This window comes from Poecilia reticulata, linkage group LG11, assembly GCF_000633615.1.
Source record: "Poecilia reticulata strain Guanapo linkage group LG11, Guppy_female_1.0+MT, whole genome shotgun sequence".
NCBI classification, from domain to species: domain Eukaryota; kingdom Metazoa; phylum Chordata; class Actinopteri; order Cyprinodontiformes; family Poeciliidae; genus Poecilia; species Poecilia reticulata.
Window position 1 is genome coordinate 21,070,360 of NC_024341.1, and position 13,142 is coordinate 21,083,501.

General features: G+C 39.3%; 1 protein-coding gene across 1 annotated transcript in view; it reads left to right on the forward strand.

The window, feature by feature from the left end:
• chrna11 (cholinergic receptor, nicotinic, alpha 11) overlaps nt 1-12,736 on the forward strand; it is a 33,996-nt gene extending 21,260 nt beyond the window's left edge. Inside the window, exons 9-10 of the mRNA XM_017307556.1 lie at nt 2,024-2,133; nt 5,774-12,736. Of these exons, the coding sequence (XP_017163045.1) occupies nt 2,024-2,133; nt 5,774-6,496 (833 nt within the window). The 3' untranslated portion in view covers nt 6,497-12,736. The remainder of the gene's footprint in view (nt 1-2,023; nt 2,134-5,773) is intronic.
• Nucleotides 12,737-13,142: the final 406 nt, after the last annotated feature.

Here is a 13,142-nt window from a genome sequence, read left to right on the forward strand (position 1 = left end):
AATTTAAACAAAATATTCATGACGTCTAGTCAAAACATTCCTCTAAATCAGCATTTAAAGATCTTAAGTAGGAGTTTGCATCCATTTCCAGGCTTATGTGGTTTGGCAGCCTGAAAGAAAAAGACAGAAAGTCTATTTTTTTATTCTAAAAGAAAGTCTCCATCCTCTCTATCATCCTGTTCATCATGAGTCTTGTCTCTCTTTATGAAGCTTTTCTATCCCACGTTTTCATCCTATGTGTCGTTTTTGTCCTTCTTATTTCATTTTGTGAAGTAATTTCATCCAATTCATCATCCTCGCCTTGTTACATCATCCTTCTACTTCCTCTCCATGATGCCGTTTCATCCTAATTAATCTTCTGATTCTTCTGTACCGTCCTCATCATCAATCTTTATTTAACCACTCTATCCCTCTAATTTAAAAATGTAGAAATTAAAAGAAAAGTACTAGTTCCACTGGTGAAAATTCCGTGCTATAAGTGGCAATAGAGCCAGTATTTTAAAGTTAATATTAAGGAATTATTAACTTAAAACAAACTCCTATCTCGTACTGAAAAGTTAGTTTTGCAGATATTTGCACTAGAAACTAGAATAAAAATATTTCAGATTTTGTGTTTTTTTTTTCAGTGTTCTTATTCACCACTAGGTGTGGATATTTATGGTATTGTTTATTATTTATCGTGATAAATTTCTTATATTTTAGATTTATTACGGTTATCGTAATGTCAGGATTGTTAGTTTTACTATTTTCTTAACTTTTTTCAATCAAAGCATCAGTAAATATTAATAAATTTGAAAAATATGATTCATCTGATGCAAATAACACATATTTATGTGACTTTATGTGAAGAGGCTCATTACAAATTGGTGTTTTCCAAGTGCACCATTTGTGTTTGTGTCATACAGTTACCTAAAAAGGAAGTAATAAATAATTATTATTAAATTTCACGTCCACATCGCCCAGCCCTGCATCCAACAGTTTCCATCCCATTTATCATTCTGTCATCTCTTCTCAAGATTTCACTCATTTTTGCTTCAATATGTTCAAACTTTTCCCAACCAAAGTCCACTGCAGCACCAGTACAATCAGCTTAGAGCCACATTCAATCAGTCTAACCCTTAATTACATTCAAATTTAATTTAAATAAAGCAAATCAATTCAGTACWTTATCTCTCTCCCAGYGAAATCCATTTAATCTTCTCTCTCTTCTTCCTGTTTTGCTTTATTGCTTTTTGGTTTAAGTCGTCTTCTTCCCAAAATCGCCTCTCCTTTAAACCAGTAAACTAATATTGGTGCGTTCTGGTCATTTATAGCGAACCCGTTGTCCAGTTGAGCAACACGGTGATTTGCAGCTAGTCAGGTTTACAACAGAGAGCTTATTTATCACGCCTATATGCTACTGTAAGGACATTTTATGCTGTCATAACATACAGCTACAAGGAAGCAGCGCTAAGAAAGATAACCTAAAAAAAAAGGAAAAAAAAGCTGAATTTACACAAGCCACCTGCTCACCCTGAAATTTAAGGGGCTAAATTTATTGTGGCCACGGTGCAGAAAATTAAAGAGAGGAAATTTAACTTCAGCCAGAAACAGATGCAAATCTCGCCCTGAAGACACAACACCTTGTGTTTTTAAAGCTTCAGAAAAAATCCTCAGAGTGCTGCTCTCAGCATTTTTCTTGTATAAAGACAAACTGCTCTCATCTTAATCTGTTTGATTTTGCTGACATGAACAGAGCGAGTGAGCAGGGCCGTAACGATGCCATCAAAYCTCAGTTACCTTGGGRAAAAAAAAAGTAAATTTGAATTGATTCYCCTCTTGAGAATGTGAATATGTTTTAAGTATTCAATCTTTGACCTCACGKTGCTTGGAGAGAAATGAACTTTACAGAAAACTCCAGGAACATGAAGGCAAATGACTGAGATGTTAACCTTGTAGATGTTTTTCTTCTTCTCTGACTTGAAAAAKAATTATTTCACAGCTTTTTCCTCCTCCTCCTCTTCCTCCTCTTCTTCCTCCTCAGGTCAGTACTTTGCCAGCATAATGATCATCGTTGGGATGTCAGTCATTGCCACAGTTGTGGTTTTACAGTATCATCACCACGATCCAAATGGAGGGCACATGCCGAAATGGGTAAGACACTTTACAACGTACAGATCTGGGAAAAAYGAAGAGCCCACTGCACTGAACCCCATTGAAAACCTCCTGGTTATTTCACCAAATATTGATCTCTGAACTCTTCCTGAGTTAAAACGTCAGTGTTGTTGTTTCTAAATGAATGTGAACTTGTTTTCTTTGCATTATTTGAGGTCTGGAAGYTCKGCATCTTTTTCCTTATTTTGACCGTTTCTCATTTTCTGATAATAAACACTAAAGTTTTGCTTGGAATTTCGGCCACATGCTGTCAGTAGTTCATAGAATAAAAGAACAATGTTCATTTTACTCAAACATATTCAAGGTTTCCCCCAGAAAACTTGTTGAGCCCGGTGGTTGGGTGCTAGGGCAGCCATTCATCCGGCAGCCTKTCGTGTTTTKGAGTTAAAAAATATTTCAAGTTGACATGAAATTTGAAAATATCACTTGATAATTACACACCTGAGCACCAACTATAAAGTCTTACAAAATGCAAACATTTTAAAAAGACTTAGATAAATAAGCAATGCTAAGCCTGRTGGGGGCACAATTAAAGCCTGGTGGCCCGCCAGGCTTATAATACACTTGGGGAAACCCTGATATACCTATAAAAAGTAAAATCAGAGAAACTGATMATTTTCAGTTGTCTTATTTATTTCCAGAGCTGCMTTTTCATCATGTTTTCTCTTTTCAGCCTTCCTGTTATAGTAATCTTACTTTAGTTATTCCACTGCTCTGCCCAGYTCWGTTTYGCTTTATCCGTTCGTTAGAGCACCGTATGCTGCRATGTCAGTTTCTCTTTTTATTCGCCGACTTCATCGGCAGTGACTCATCCAGCAGTGGCAGTCTTCAGTAGCGTGTTCATCAAATGCCTCGCCGCAGACTACAACAGGAGTGCTTTTCAAAGCACTCTGGATATGTGGGTGTACTCGGTTTGACTCACTCCCTGCTTCTGTTTTTCTTACCTTCTGCTCAATGCTGAAAAAAATAAAATGCCTTTATAAAGAAAGTTAGTTCTGACATGCATAATTTATAGTGAAAATTSAAATGTGGATGGGTAGTATAAAATCCAGGCATATTTAAAAGCATGGATTCACTTTTTTCTGCTTTACCTGCAAAAAAAGRAGAACCTTCAGTTATTGATATGTGGACAAGTTTGCTGACTGCTTGTGCAAGCAGGTGCTTTATGCATTGACATATCGCAAGGACGTTMTGTTGATGAATGGCCTGTGTAGACAATGCGACGCCCAATTAGCAAACTAATTGATGAGTTTCAGATTAGGACAGTTCATAATTAGAGCGCTGCACAAAAACAACATCAGCTGACTTCCAAAGATGTTCTGCAGACACTAATTGAGCAGTCATTTGGACATTAGCTCTCATTTAGCAGCCWGACTCCCATCTGGATGCTGCTGGGTCATTCTGCCCTTTCAGGACACGCTCAGGCWTTTTTCTTTTTTTTTCTTCATAAAGGATTGGAGAGGATGAGTGGAACMGAAGTTTTAAATCTGAACCAATTTGTGCCGTTTTTATCTAAYGCTGTAGCTCACTGAAACGCTGCTCTACAAGCTCATAAGGGCAATAAAACAGTAATCACACAGTCTATCTCAGTGAGTTCACAGTTTGAATTTAAGGCTACATTTGAAAGTAACAGTGTCTCTGTTGATAATCTAGAAAAGGCATAAAGAAAAAAAAAAAAATCTTTTTTTTCTTTTTTCTTTGCCTCGGGCGGGCAACACGTGAAACCGAGACCAAACTGCTGCAGAATGAAACAAACCACAACGCTGGAAACAGTCGGCATCTGAAATCAAGCAGGCTTTTAGAGCAGCTTCRTTGGAGCTCTGAGAGCATCAAGGAGAAAKGATTTTAGTGTATTTATAATACCTTATTAATTGATATTACAGTCAATTCTTCAAAAGTGTTGATTCTCTGTGAAAATGTTCACATTTTTCCTGTAAGACTATCATGATKTGGTAGCTGTAGGTGGTGAGGATGAAGCGACGGACCCAGGCGGTTGAGTAGTGATGATGATTTAATGATAGACGCAACAATCCAGGCAGCACAGATGAGCAGTGGCAAAAGCTCTGAGTCTGGTAGCAACTGGTTTATCATATGACAACTGGGAGACGGTAGGCAGACACGAGACGAGGATCTGACAAGGAGCAGGGAACACAGGTGGGATCGAATACACAGGGAGACGATCAGGTTTAAACAATTGTTACAACCCAGCTCAGCCAGGGGGAAGGGAAGTAACATTAAAGAAACCTGGATGTTAAAGGTTTAACAATTAAAGGTTTATTGTTTGGTTTTGTCAAAAATAAAAAGGTAAAAATAAATAATCAAAACGTAGGGACTTGCAATAAAAATGTACTAAATAAAACAAAATCCACAAAACAATCAGTTTCAAACCAAAGATCTTAACCAAACAAAAATGGACTTTAAGTTCAGGTTAAACAAAAACAAACCTSTAGCAGAGATACAAAGATCCCCCACAAGGACAAAGCAAGTTACACAAGCTATCAAAGCTAACAAAGCTATCAAAGCTAACAAAAGCTGTCAGAGCTAACAAAAGCTAGCAAAAGGGGCAAAGCAAGTTTACAGCAGTCAACCAAACACCCAACAATGTGGCAAGCTGTCTGAACAAAGAAACAGCTGCACTTTCCTCCAGGAAGTCTGGGGTTTTAAAAGGGAGGCCTCTTCAGGGATTGGTGGAGCTGGCAATTGGTGAGCCAATCGCTGTAGGCCTCAGGGAGTGGCACAAGAAGACAGGGTTGCATCCACTTCCAAGTGGAGTCAATTTGATTAGAAGCTGCAGATATACAGAAAAGAAAGAAAAGAAAACATACACGGCCACTGGCCGTAACAACAAWCAAGGGGTAGACGGGCCAACACAGAGACTCGACAGAACACAGAAACCTWAATAAGTACACAGAAAAACCCAATCCTTACAAAGACCACATTTTGCATTTCATTTGCTGAACAACACAAAGTAATGCAGTWTGAGTAAAAACCTGGCGTACATTTTTTATTCACTTCCCTTAATTTAATTAATAGTTGAACAACTCTTCAGGTATGTTTCAACAAGAACCACCTGAATGTTCAGACACAATCAATGGGCACTGCGCCGCCGTCTAGCAACCCCAGTCAAGCCCAGCCTTGTTACCCAGCAACCCAAGCGGAGCTTCAGCACATTTGGTCAGCTGGTTTTACTGCTGCTTAATGGCTGCTGGAAGGGACAAGTGTTTTGTTGTTGACTTACTATTCAGAACAACTCGCTGCATTCTTGTTTGTTGTGCAGGAGGCTCCACTTCTGCTTTTCAAAGATGTTTGGTTATATAATTGTACATCTGTTTGCAGCCATTTTCACATGTGAGTGTAAACATTGAGTAGGGGGCGTGGCCAGCAACTCAATGCTATTTGGATTTAAAATGACAAGAAGTCTGCAGAACAGAGCAGACKGAAATCTAATTACCCAAGAATGATTTTGTGCAAGAAATGTAATGAACATGTTTTTTTATAATCTAAAGACTGATCCTAACATGTTCAAGGAAGCATAATAGATCACCTTGATTGTATTTCTTCAGGAGAATGAGTAGTTGTGGAAGGGTGTGTATCTCAGTGTTTCTTTTTGCTCCTGCAGGTGCGTCTCGTTTTGCTGCAGTGGGTCGCCTGGTTCCTGAGGATGAAGCGGCCAGGGGAGAACGACGATCCGGAGCGACCGCCCTGCGCCCCGCATCTACGCCGCTGCTCCTCGGGATCACAGAGCGGCAGCATTCCCAACCCTCCCGACCCAACCCTCCACCCGCTGCACCCGCAGAACCTGACGCCTCTCCAGACGGGGCCCCTCCACGCGGGACACCCTCACCTGCAAACCAGCGCCAACAACAACGGGAACCTTCTCTACATGGGCTTCCCGAGCATCGAGGACTCTTCKGTGCTGTCGGAGCCCGTCCAGAGGAACAACATCTCCGTAGGGCCTCCACGGGTGGCAGGAAGTCCGCCTCCTCACCTGCCATCGCAGTTCTGCAGCTCCCCYCCACCTCCAACTCCCAACATGGACACAGTGGGGTGTCCCAGCACTGTCTCTAGTGGCGGGGGGTTTGGAGGGGGACCAGGAGGGTGCTCGACATCTGTGATGGGCGACCCGCAGCTGCAGGCCATCCTGGAGGAGGTGCGCTACATGGCAGACCGTTTCCGAGAGCAGGACGAGACCGAGAGCATGGCTGACCAGTGGAAATTTGCCGGCGCCGTGATTGACCGCCTGTGCCTGGTGGCRTTTAGCGTCTTCAACATCATCTGCACCATCTCCATCCTCATGTCGGCTCCAAACTTTGTGGACGCTATTTCTAAGGATTTTGTTTGAGAGGGGAAGAGGGGAAAACAGGAAGAAAAAAAAAAACACACACACACACGCAAAGGAACGTTTTGGAGAAAATTAAGTATGGGATGTAGAACGGAACGGGCTCTGATCCAAGGAAACACGATTTCTAGCAAACTGTAAGCGCTGTGATTTGTGATTGCAAGGATGTGGGGGAATGGAAAGAAACTAATGGTTTTCTTTGCAATACCTTCTGTTTTGTAACCAAAAAAGAAGAAAACAGATGATGAAGGGAACATGGGGTGAAGTTTAAATGAAATTAGAGTGCAGGGTGCTTTATCAGATTCTTGACAAGGTGAAATTGGTTTTTGAGGCCGATTTGAAGAGGACTTTTGTTTAAAATTAAAGGGAAATATGAGTCTGACAAGGACGCCAATGCAAGCTGAGGTAATGACGGTCTGATATCAGGGAAGACTGTGGGCATAAAAGAGGAAGAAGAGACAGACAGATAGGCAGCGACAGATAAAAGAGACGGATATGTGACTGTTTCATTTCCTCAGATAGCGGAGACAGCCTCTTAGTCCCACAGGTGGAGAAAATACTGCATCACTCAAAGTGATGTGAGAAGAAGAGGCTTTTACAAGGACACGAAACAAAGAGCAGACGTGAAGGACAGACACTGTCCCTCTGGGAACCTGAGACAGGCAGGGTTTTGGGAAGCTGCTTGATGCTCGGATGCACAAAAGATGACCGAAGATGAAGAGCGTCGCATCGCACAGGAACTCATCTATTATTCAATCACATTTCGGCTAATGACAGTCAAATTGAAAGGCTTTGGATAATCCTTCAGACTAACAAGCTTCTCAAAGATGAACTCCCATCTCTGCTTGTGAGCCACTTTGAATCTCCRAGACCTTATCTCTGTGAGACGATTGCCAATCAGAACGCTCCCCAGCGGCTCGCTCTGTGTGCGGCGCGCATCCCGACCCGGAAACTCGAATTAGCCGCTCATCAACAATGCAGTGGCCCATCGCTGCGCCCCTGCGGAGACCRATGAAAATTCACACACCGGTTACTTAACTGCATCTGGCAGGTCATAACGGACCAACGAAACTCATTGGATTTCATATTAGAGGTTTAATAACTCAGGCAGGAGGTCAGGGCTCTGAAAGGACACCAGAGGCAGAAGGAAGAAGATGAGGTCATTGAATGCAGAGGAGCAGGGTCCTGTTAATTTCCTCTGACTGGTTTGCTGCTTCTTGACAGTTTTAATTTCAGTATATTTTCATGAAATTTAAAGAATATACGAGAGCGCAAATCAACATCATGCAGGAATTTTCAACAAATTATTGCAAGTCTCTCTGCTGGCAGTTTGAATAAAAACATCATCTTAGCTGGGCGTAATTCAGAAATATTAATGTGGTAACAATGTGTATTTATTAGACAATTCCACCCTAGTTTTTATTTATACCACAGTGGCTTGTAAAGGTATTCATACATCTTCAACTTCACATTTTATCCAGTTACAACCTTAAACTCAGAGGAATTTCAGTGAGATTCTAGCTTTGGATTTGTTTTCAGTGTCAGTACTTTGTAGGACCAAAACATCTTTAATCAATCAATCAATCAATCAGTCAAATTTTATTTGCACAGCACATTTCAGCAACAAGGCAGCTCAAAGTGCTTTACATTATAAAAAATAAAAATCAACAGTTGAAGCATTAGATGTTTCCAACATCAAAATATTGGCTGGTCTTTCATTTATTATGGTACCAAAGCAACTCTAAACAGACTTTAAAAGTCTTAAATTCATGCAGCTAAAATTAAGGCTTTAAGATGTCTTAAATTCATTAAAAAGTACAGTTTGACCTTACAACCTCTAATAACTTAGAGCTATTAACTCTAAGTTTAATCAGCTAAAGGATGATGCAAAAATTTAAGATGTGTCACCCAACACACGGTATGCAACAGACAGAACAGACATTTCAGAAGTTTTTGCTGTGCTTAGTTGTAATGCTGTGACAGCAGATTAGGATAATTGTAGATAGAAAAAAAAGGAAAAGTAAATTTCCACCAAAAATGTAGAAAGTTTGAGAGTAATCTTAAAAATTTTGTAGAATTTCTTTTGTAACTTTCTGAGCTCCAAATGTTGAAAATTTACTAGAAAAAGATCAGAAAATTTGTGATTAATCTCAGAGATTTTCTTATCTAAAACTTGGAAATTTCTGACCTTGAAAAGTTGGAAATATTCTAGGAAACATTCAGAAATTTCCACGTTTTTATAGAAAATTTGACATTAATCTCAAAATTTCTGAGTTTCCTGCATAAATTTACTCGTCATTCTTTTCTATTTGCAATGGCCCTAATACGCCGTTGTATAATGTGGCCAAATCCCTGAACAACCCTCTTTCATTTATATTTTTTTTCTGTCTTAAATTTCAGTCATGGTGGGATTAATAAGGTCTTAAAAAGTGTTAAATTCGACTTACTGAGATCTGCAGATACCCTGTTTCCAGTTATGCACCACATTGTGCTGGTCTCTGAAATAAAATCCCAATAAAATACAGTAATGTTTGTTATTGTAATGTGATAAAAAGCAGAAAACGTCAAATGGTGTGAATACTTTTGTAAAAGTATTAAAAGAAGGTCCTGTTGACATAGTTACTTTTTTTGTTTGTGGCATCATTTTTCATTATTCGTAGTTAGACTCATTCCTCCAGATTACTTCTGATCATAAATTTGTATTTCAACAAAGAGTTTCTAACAACTTTGCTTCCAAGGAATCAGAGCTTTATGTAATCTTTTAAAGGGCTCTTGATAAATATTACATCGGGATAGTTGGACTACCGTTCCTTTCTTGCTCATCTTCAATCCTGTACCGGATCATTTTAGTGGATTTCTTTACTTTCCTCTCACAGGGATGTTTCTATTTCTTTAGTTACATTAAAGAAAAATACCAAAGATAACAGTTTATTGTACAGAAACCCATATTTTATCACCAACAGGGTAAATTCCCAAAGAGCTATTGGCTAAAGGATGATGCATTGCTCAGATCCTTAGACTATTTAAATCTAGCACATCTTCTCTTCGCAGTTGATAGTTGGTTGCACTGTTGCATGGATTTTGCATGTTCTTCTTGTGAATGCGTGGGTTCTCTCCAGGTACTCTGGCTTCCTCCCACAGTCCAAAAACAGGACTGTTAGGTTACTCAGGTTGTGGTCCCACCTCATAGTCTGGTAGAATTGGTTTGATTGGGGACCAAAATGGCAGCATTTATTACATTTTCAACTGGTACGGTTTGCTTTCACGTTGCACTGTCAAGTGAACCAAGCCCTTTCAGAAACCTGTTCCCACCCCTCACCTGTGGTGGCGCTACACCAAGAACGACATAAGATGACAACATAAAAAGACACTGAGTGCAACTTTCTTCTTCGCGAAACGTAAATGGCATCAGACTTTAGTGGTTGAAGGATTTCTCTTTTGGTTCTGGTAAAAGACGGCAAGCCATTTCTCTTCCTAGTACTAGATTAACGTATTTGTTTTGGTTGTATTTACCCAGAATGCCCTGCTCTGTAGTTCACTCCTCTCTTTTGGAGCAGTCTTTTATCTACTTGCATCCACATAGGCATTCAGGCTGCACCAGAGTTCACTTCTGAACTGAGACTTGGGTTTTTAGACAGACCAGAGTTCGATTGCGCATTCACACCTCCCGAAGCGAATCAGGCTTTCTAGGCAAACAAACTGGAGTTGGATGAAATTATCCCTAGGAATGAGTGAGTGTGTGCTTGTTTATCCTTTTCGTCTTTGTTTTATCCTGTGATGGGCTGGTAACCTGACCAGGGTGCAGCTTGTAACCCTGCAGGGTTAAACGGGTTTAGACAACGGACGGATGGACATATTGTCACTTTCCTTAAGCAGACACTGCCCAGTGTGCCGTCATGGTCAGGTGCAAGGACTCGACGGAAAACGAGGAAAAGAAAAGCTAAAGTCCGAAGTGAAATTTGCAAGACCTTCTTAAAGTCTGGGTGGAAAAAATCAAATAAAAGCACTTTAAAAGGTTACATGAAAGTCTAGTTTCATACAAGCAAACCATAAAATAAAACAATCAGACTTTATTTAAATACTTTGTTTTTTTGCCAGTTCTCCTCTATTTGGTGCTATGCATCTAAAGCCATATTGATAAAAAAATATAGTGCATTCAATATTCAACTCATATTTTTTCAGAAAGTTTTTCTAATTTGCACATTAGATGTTGGATTAGGTGGATTTTTAAAACTATTTTTAAAGCGGACTTATTCTGTTTTTTTTTCTCTTTTTTTTTTGCAAGTGATTTACACCAAAAACTTATTTCAGAAAATAAACTTTCCTCTCGCAATTGAACTTCAAACTGCTCATCAATAGTTAATGTTTAGAGTAAAAGCTAATTATTTGGACTGGCACTCACACACATTCATGGAAAACATTAAGTGCACCTTCTTTTGTAGGGTTTCATATAAATTGGGATGATAAAAGATTTATTCTTCATCTAGTTAAAAAAAACCCACTGAAATCTAACTTCAACAAATTCTAGATTACCGTTTTTAAAAAAATTTAAAAGCTGTTTCAAAATCACGAACAACCCACTTTCTGCACTACTTCAGTCTCTGACATCGTAGTGGAGGGGTTTTGACCCTCTCTTCACTACAAAGTTGCTTCAGTACATTAAGATTTGCAGACATTTGTTTCTCCCTCAAGGCCCCAGCTCAGCATTTCAATCAGCCCCATGCAGGTCTGGATTTTGGCTCGTCCGCTGCAGCACCATAACTCTTTTCTTTCTGGGGAGGATTTGCTGCTGCGTTTAGGATCGTTGCTGCTACCCTGTTTGATCTCATCTGTCAAAACAACCTCGTTTCCGTAGTCTTGTTGTTCACAAAGTCATGCTACCGATGTGTTTTTTATATAGAGAAGAGGCTTTTCTCTTGGCTTGTACTGTTATTGTGTAATTTCAACCTGCAGCATGCTAGTTGAGGCCTTTCTGATGAAGCTTTTTGGTTTATCTCCTCCTGGGAAAATTGGCAGCTGTCCTAAATATTTCACAATGTTAATAATTTCCTTAATGCCTCTCAGGTTAATGGGCAGCAGCAATTACTTCCTGGTGTTTCAGTCAAGTGATTTTTTTTATCAAGAGGAATGAGTTTTTTCTTCTTTTACAAGGACTGCACATCTTCAGGTCGATGTGTCACAGAAAACCAACTTGATTTTAATGTTGAGGGTCACTGAATATCAGTTTCCAATAAGAAAAAAGAAATTCTGCTTAAAACAAAGCAACAATCGACCTGAATTTCTTTCAGATTTTAGTCCCAAAGTGTACAAATCACTACATAAACTACCTTCAAACTGTCAGCAAAGATACACAATCTAATTGTTATAGAAGAAGCAAAACAAGAAAAAAAACCTTTAAAACCAGAGATTGGYATCATGAGAAATATTTTTGTCACATCAACAAATCCACTTTGATTTCATTAAAATAGTGAACAGAAATGCTGCGTGTTGCAGTTTCAGCAAACGTCCCTCAATGTTTCAGCTGCAGATTAATTTACATCTGATGCTCTGGAGAGTTTTTACAGCAGCTGGATGATGTATGTGGGACTGATTGGGAATAAAACAAGAGCGCCTCCATTCATCCTAATAGGAAAACATGACCAGTGCAATGTGTGGCTTATTAATGAGCTTCTAATCATGTTATGACAGGAGGAAAATAAATCTCAGCGCTCAGCCTCAGGCTGTGTTTATTGGTGTTGGATAGATTTGCTGTTTGGGGTTTTCATTAGATCAAGTGACATGTTTCCACATTTATTGCCACTTTGATTTATTTAAGAAAACCATGAATATTTTTGTAGTTTTCCTGGGAACGCTTAAGCTAGAAGTGGCGGAAAAGGATTCTCCAGACAATTGAGGAGCCTCAGTTGTGAAGTTGAAGGAACCTACATCCATTTTGTGAACCTGGAGAAAAAGCTACAGCTGGGGCATTTATCGTATTGTTYTTCCTTTTTCGTGGTAAATTTCTTATAGAAAGTTTTGAGTTATTGTCTTCACAATACATTTCAATTAATGATGTTTCAATTCCCCCAAAGCTGTTCATATTGTCGTAATTTCTATTTTTACCATTTTCTCCACTGATGAGATCAATACATAAGAATACATGTGGAAATATGAGTAAATCCAAATACTGTGTGCAGTTTAGTATTACACATCACACTTATTTATGTCCTGAAGACGTGTATTACAGATGGTTATGATTTTCAAGAGCGGTGTGTTTTTGTGAGTTTTTTTTTATTGTGCCCGTCAAAAAGAAAAAATAAATAGTATTGTCATGTTTATCGTTACAACCAATAGTACCACCAAATATCCTGATAAAACTTTGTCCATGTCACCCATCCCTGGATACAATCATGTCCCCCTGAAGCATTTTGTTGGGAGACTTTGGAAGGTTATCTGGTGATTGTATTTCTAAATATGCGTTCCCAGATCAAAGCAAAGCTCATGAGCGTGAGATCGAGTATCTTTGTATCTTGACCATGAGTGATGGCAGGATGTAGCTGCCAAGTCTGCAGAATTATTAGTTCTGCTTCAATCTGTCAAAGTGAAGAAAACACTCTATTTATCGGTCCATCCATGGTCCAACAACCATTCCAACTGTAACCTAATTTCA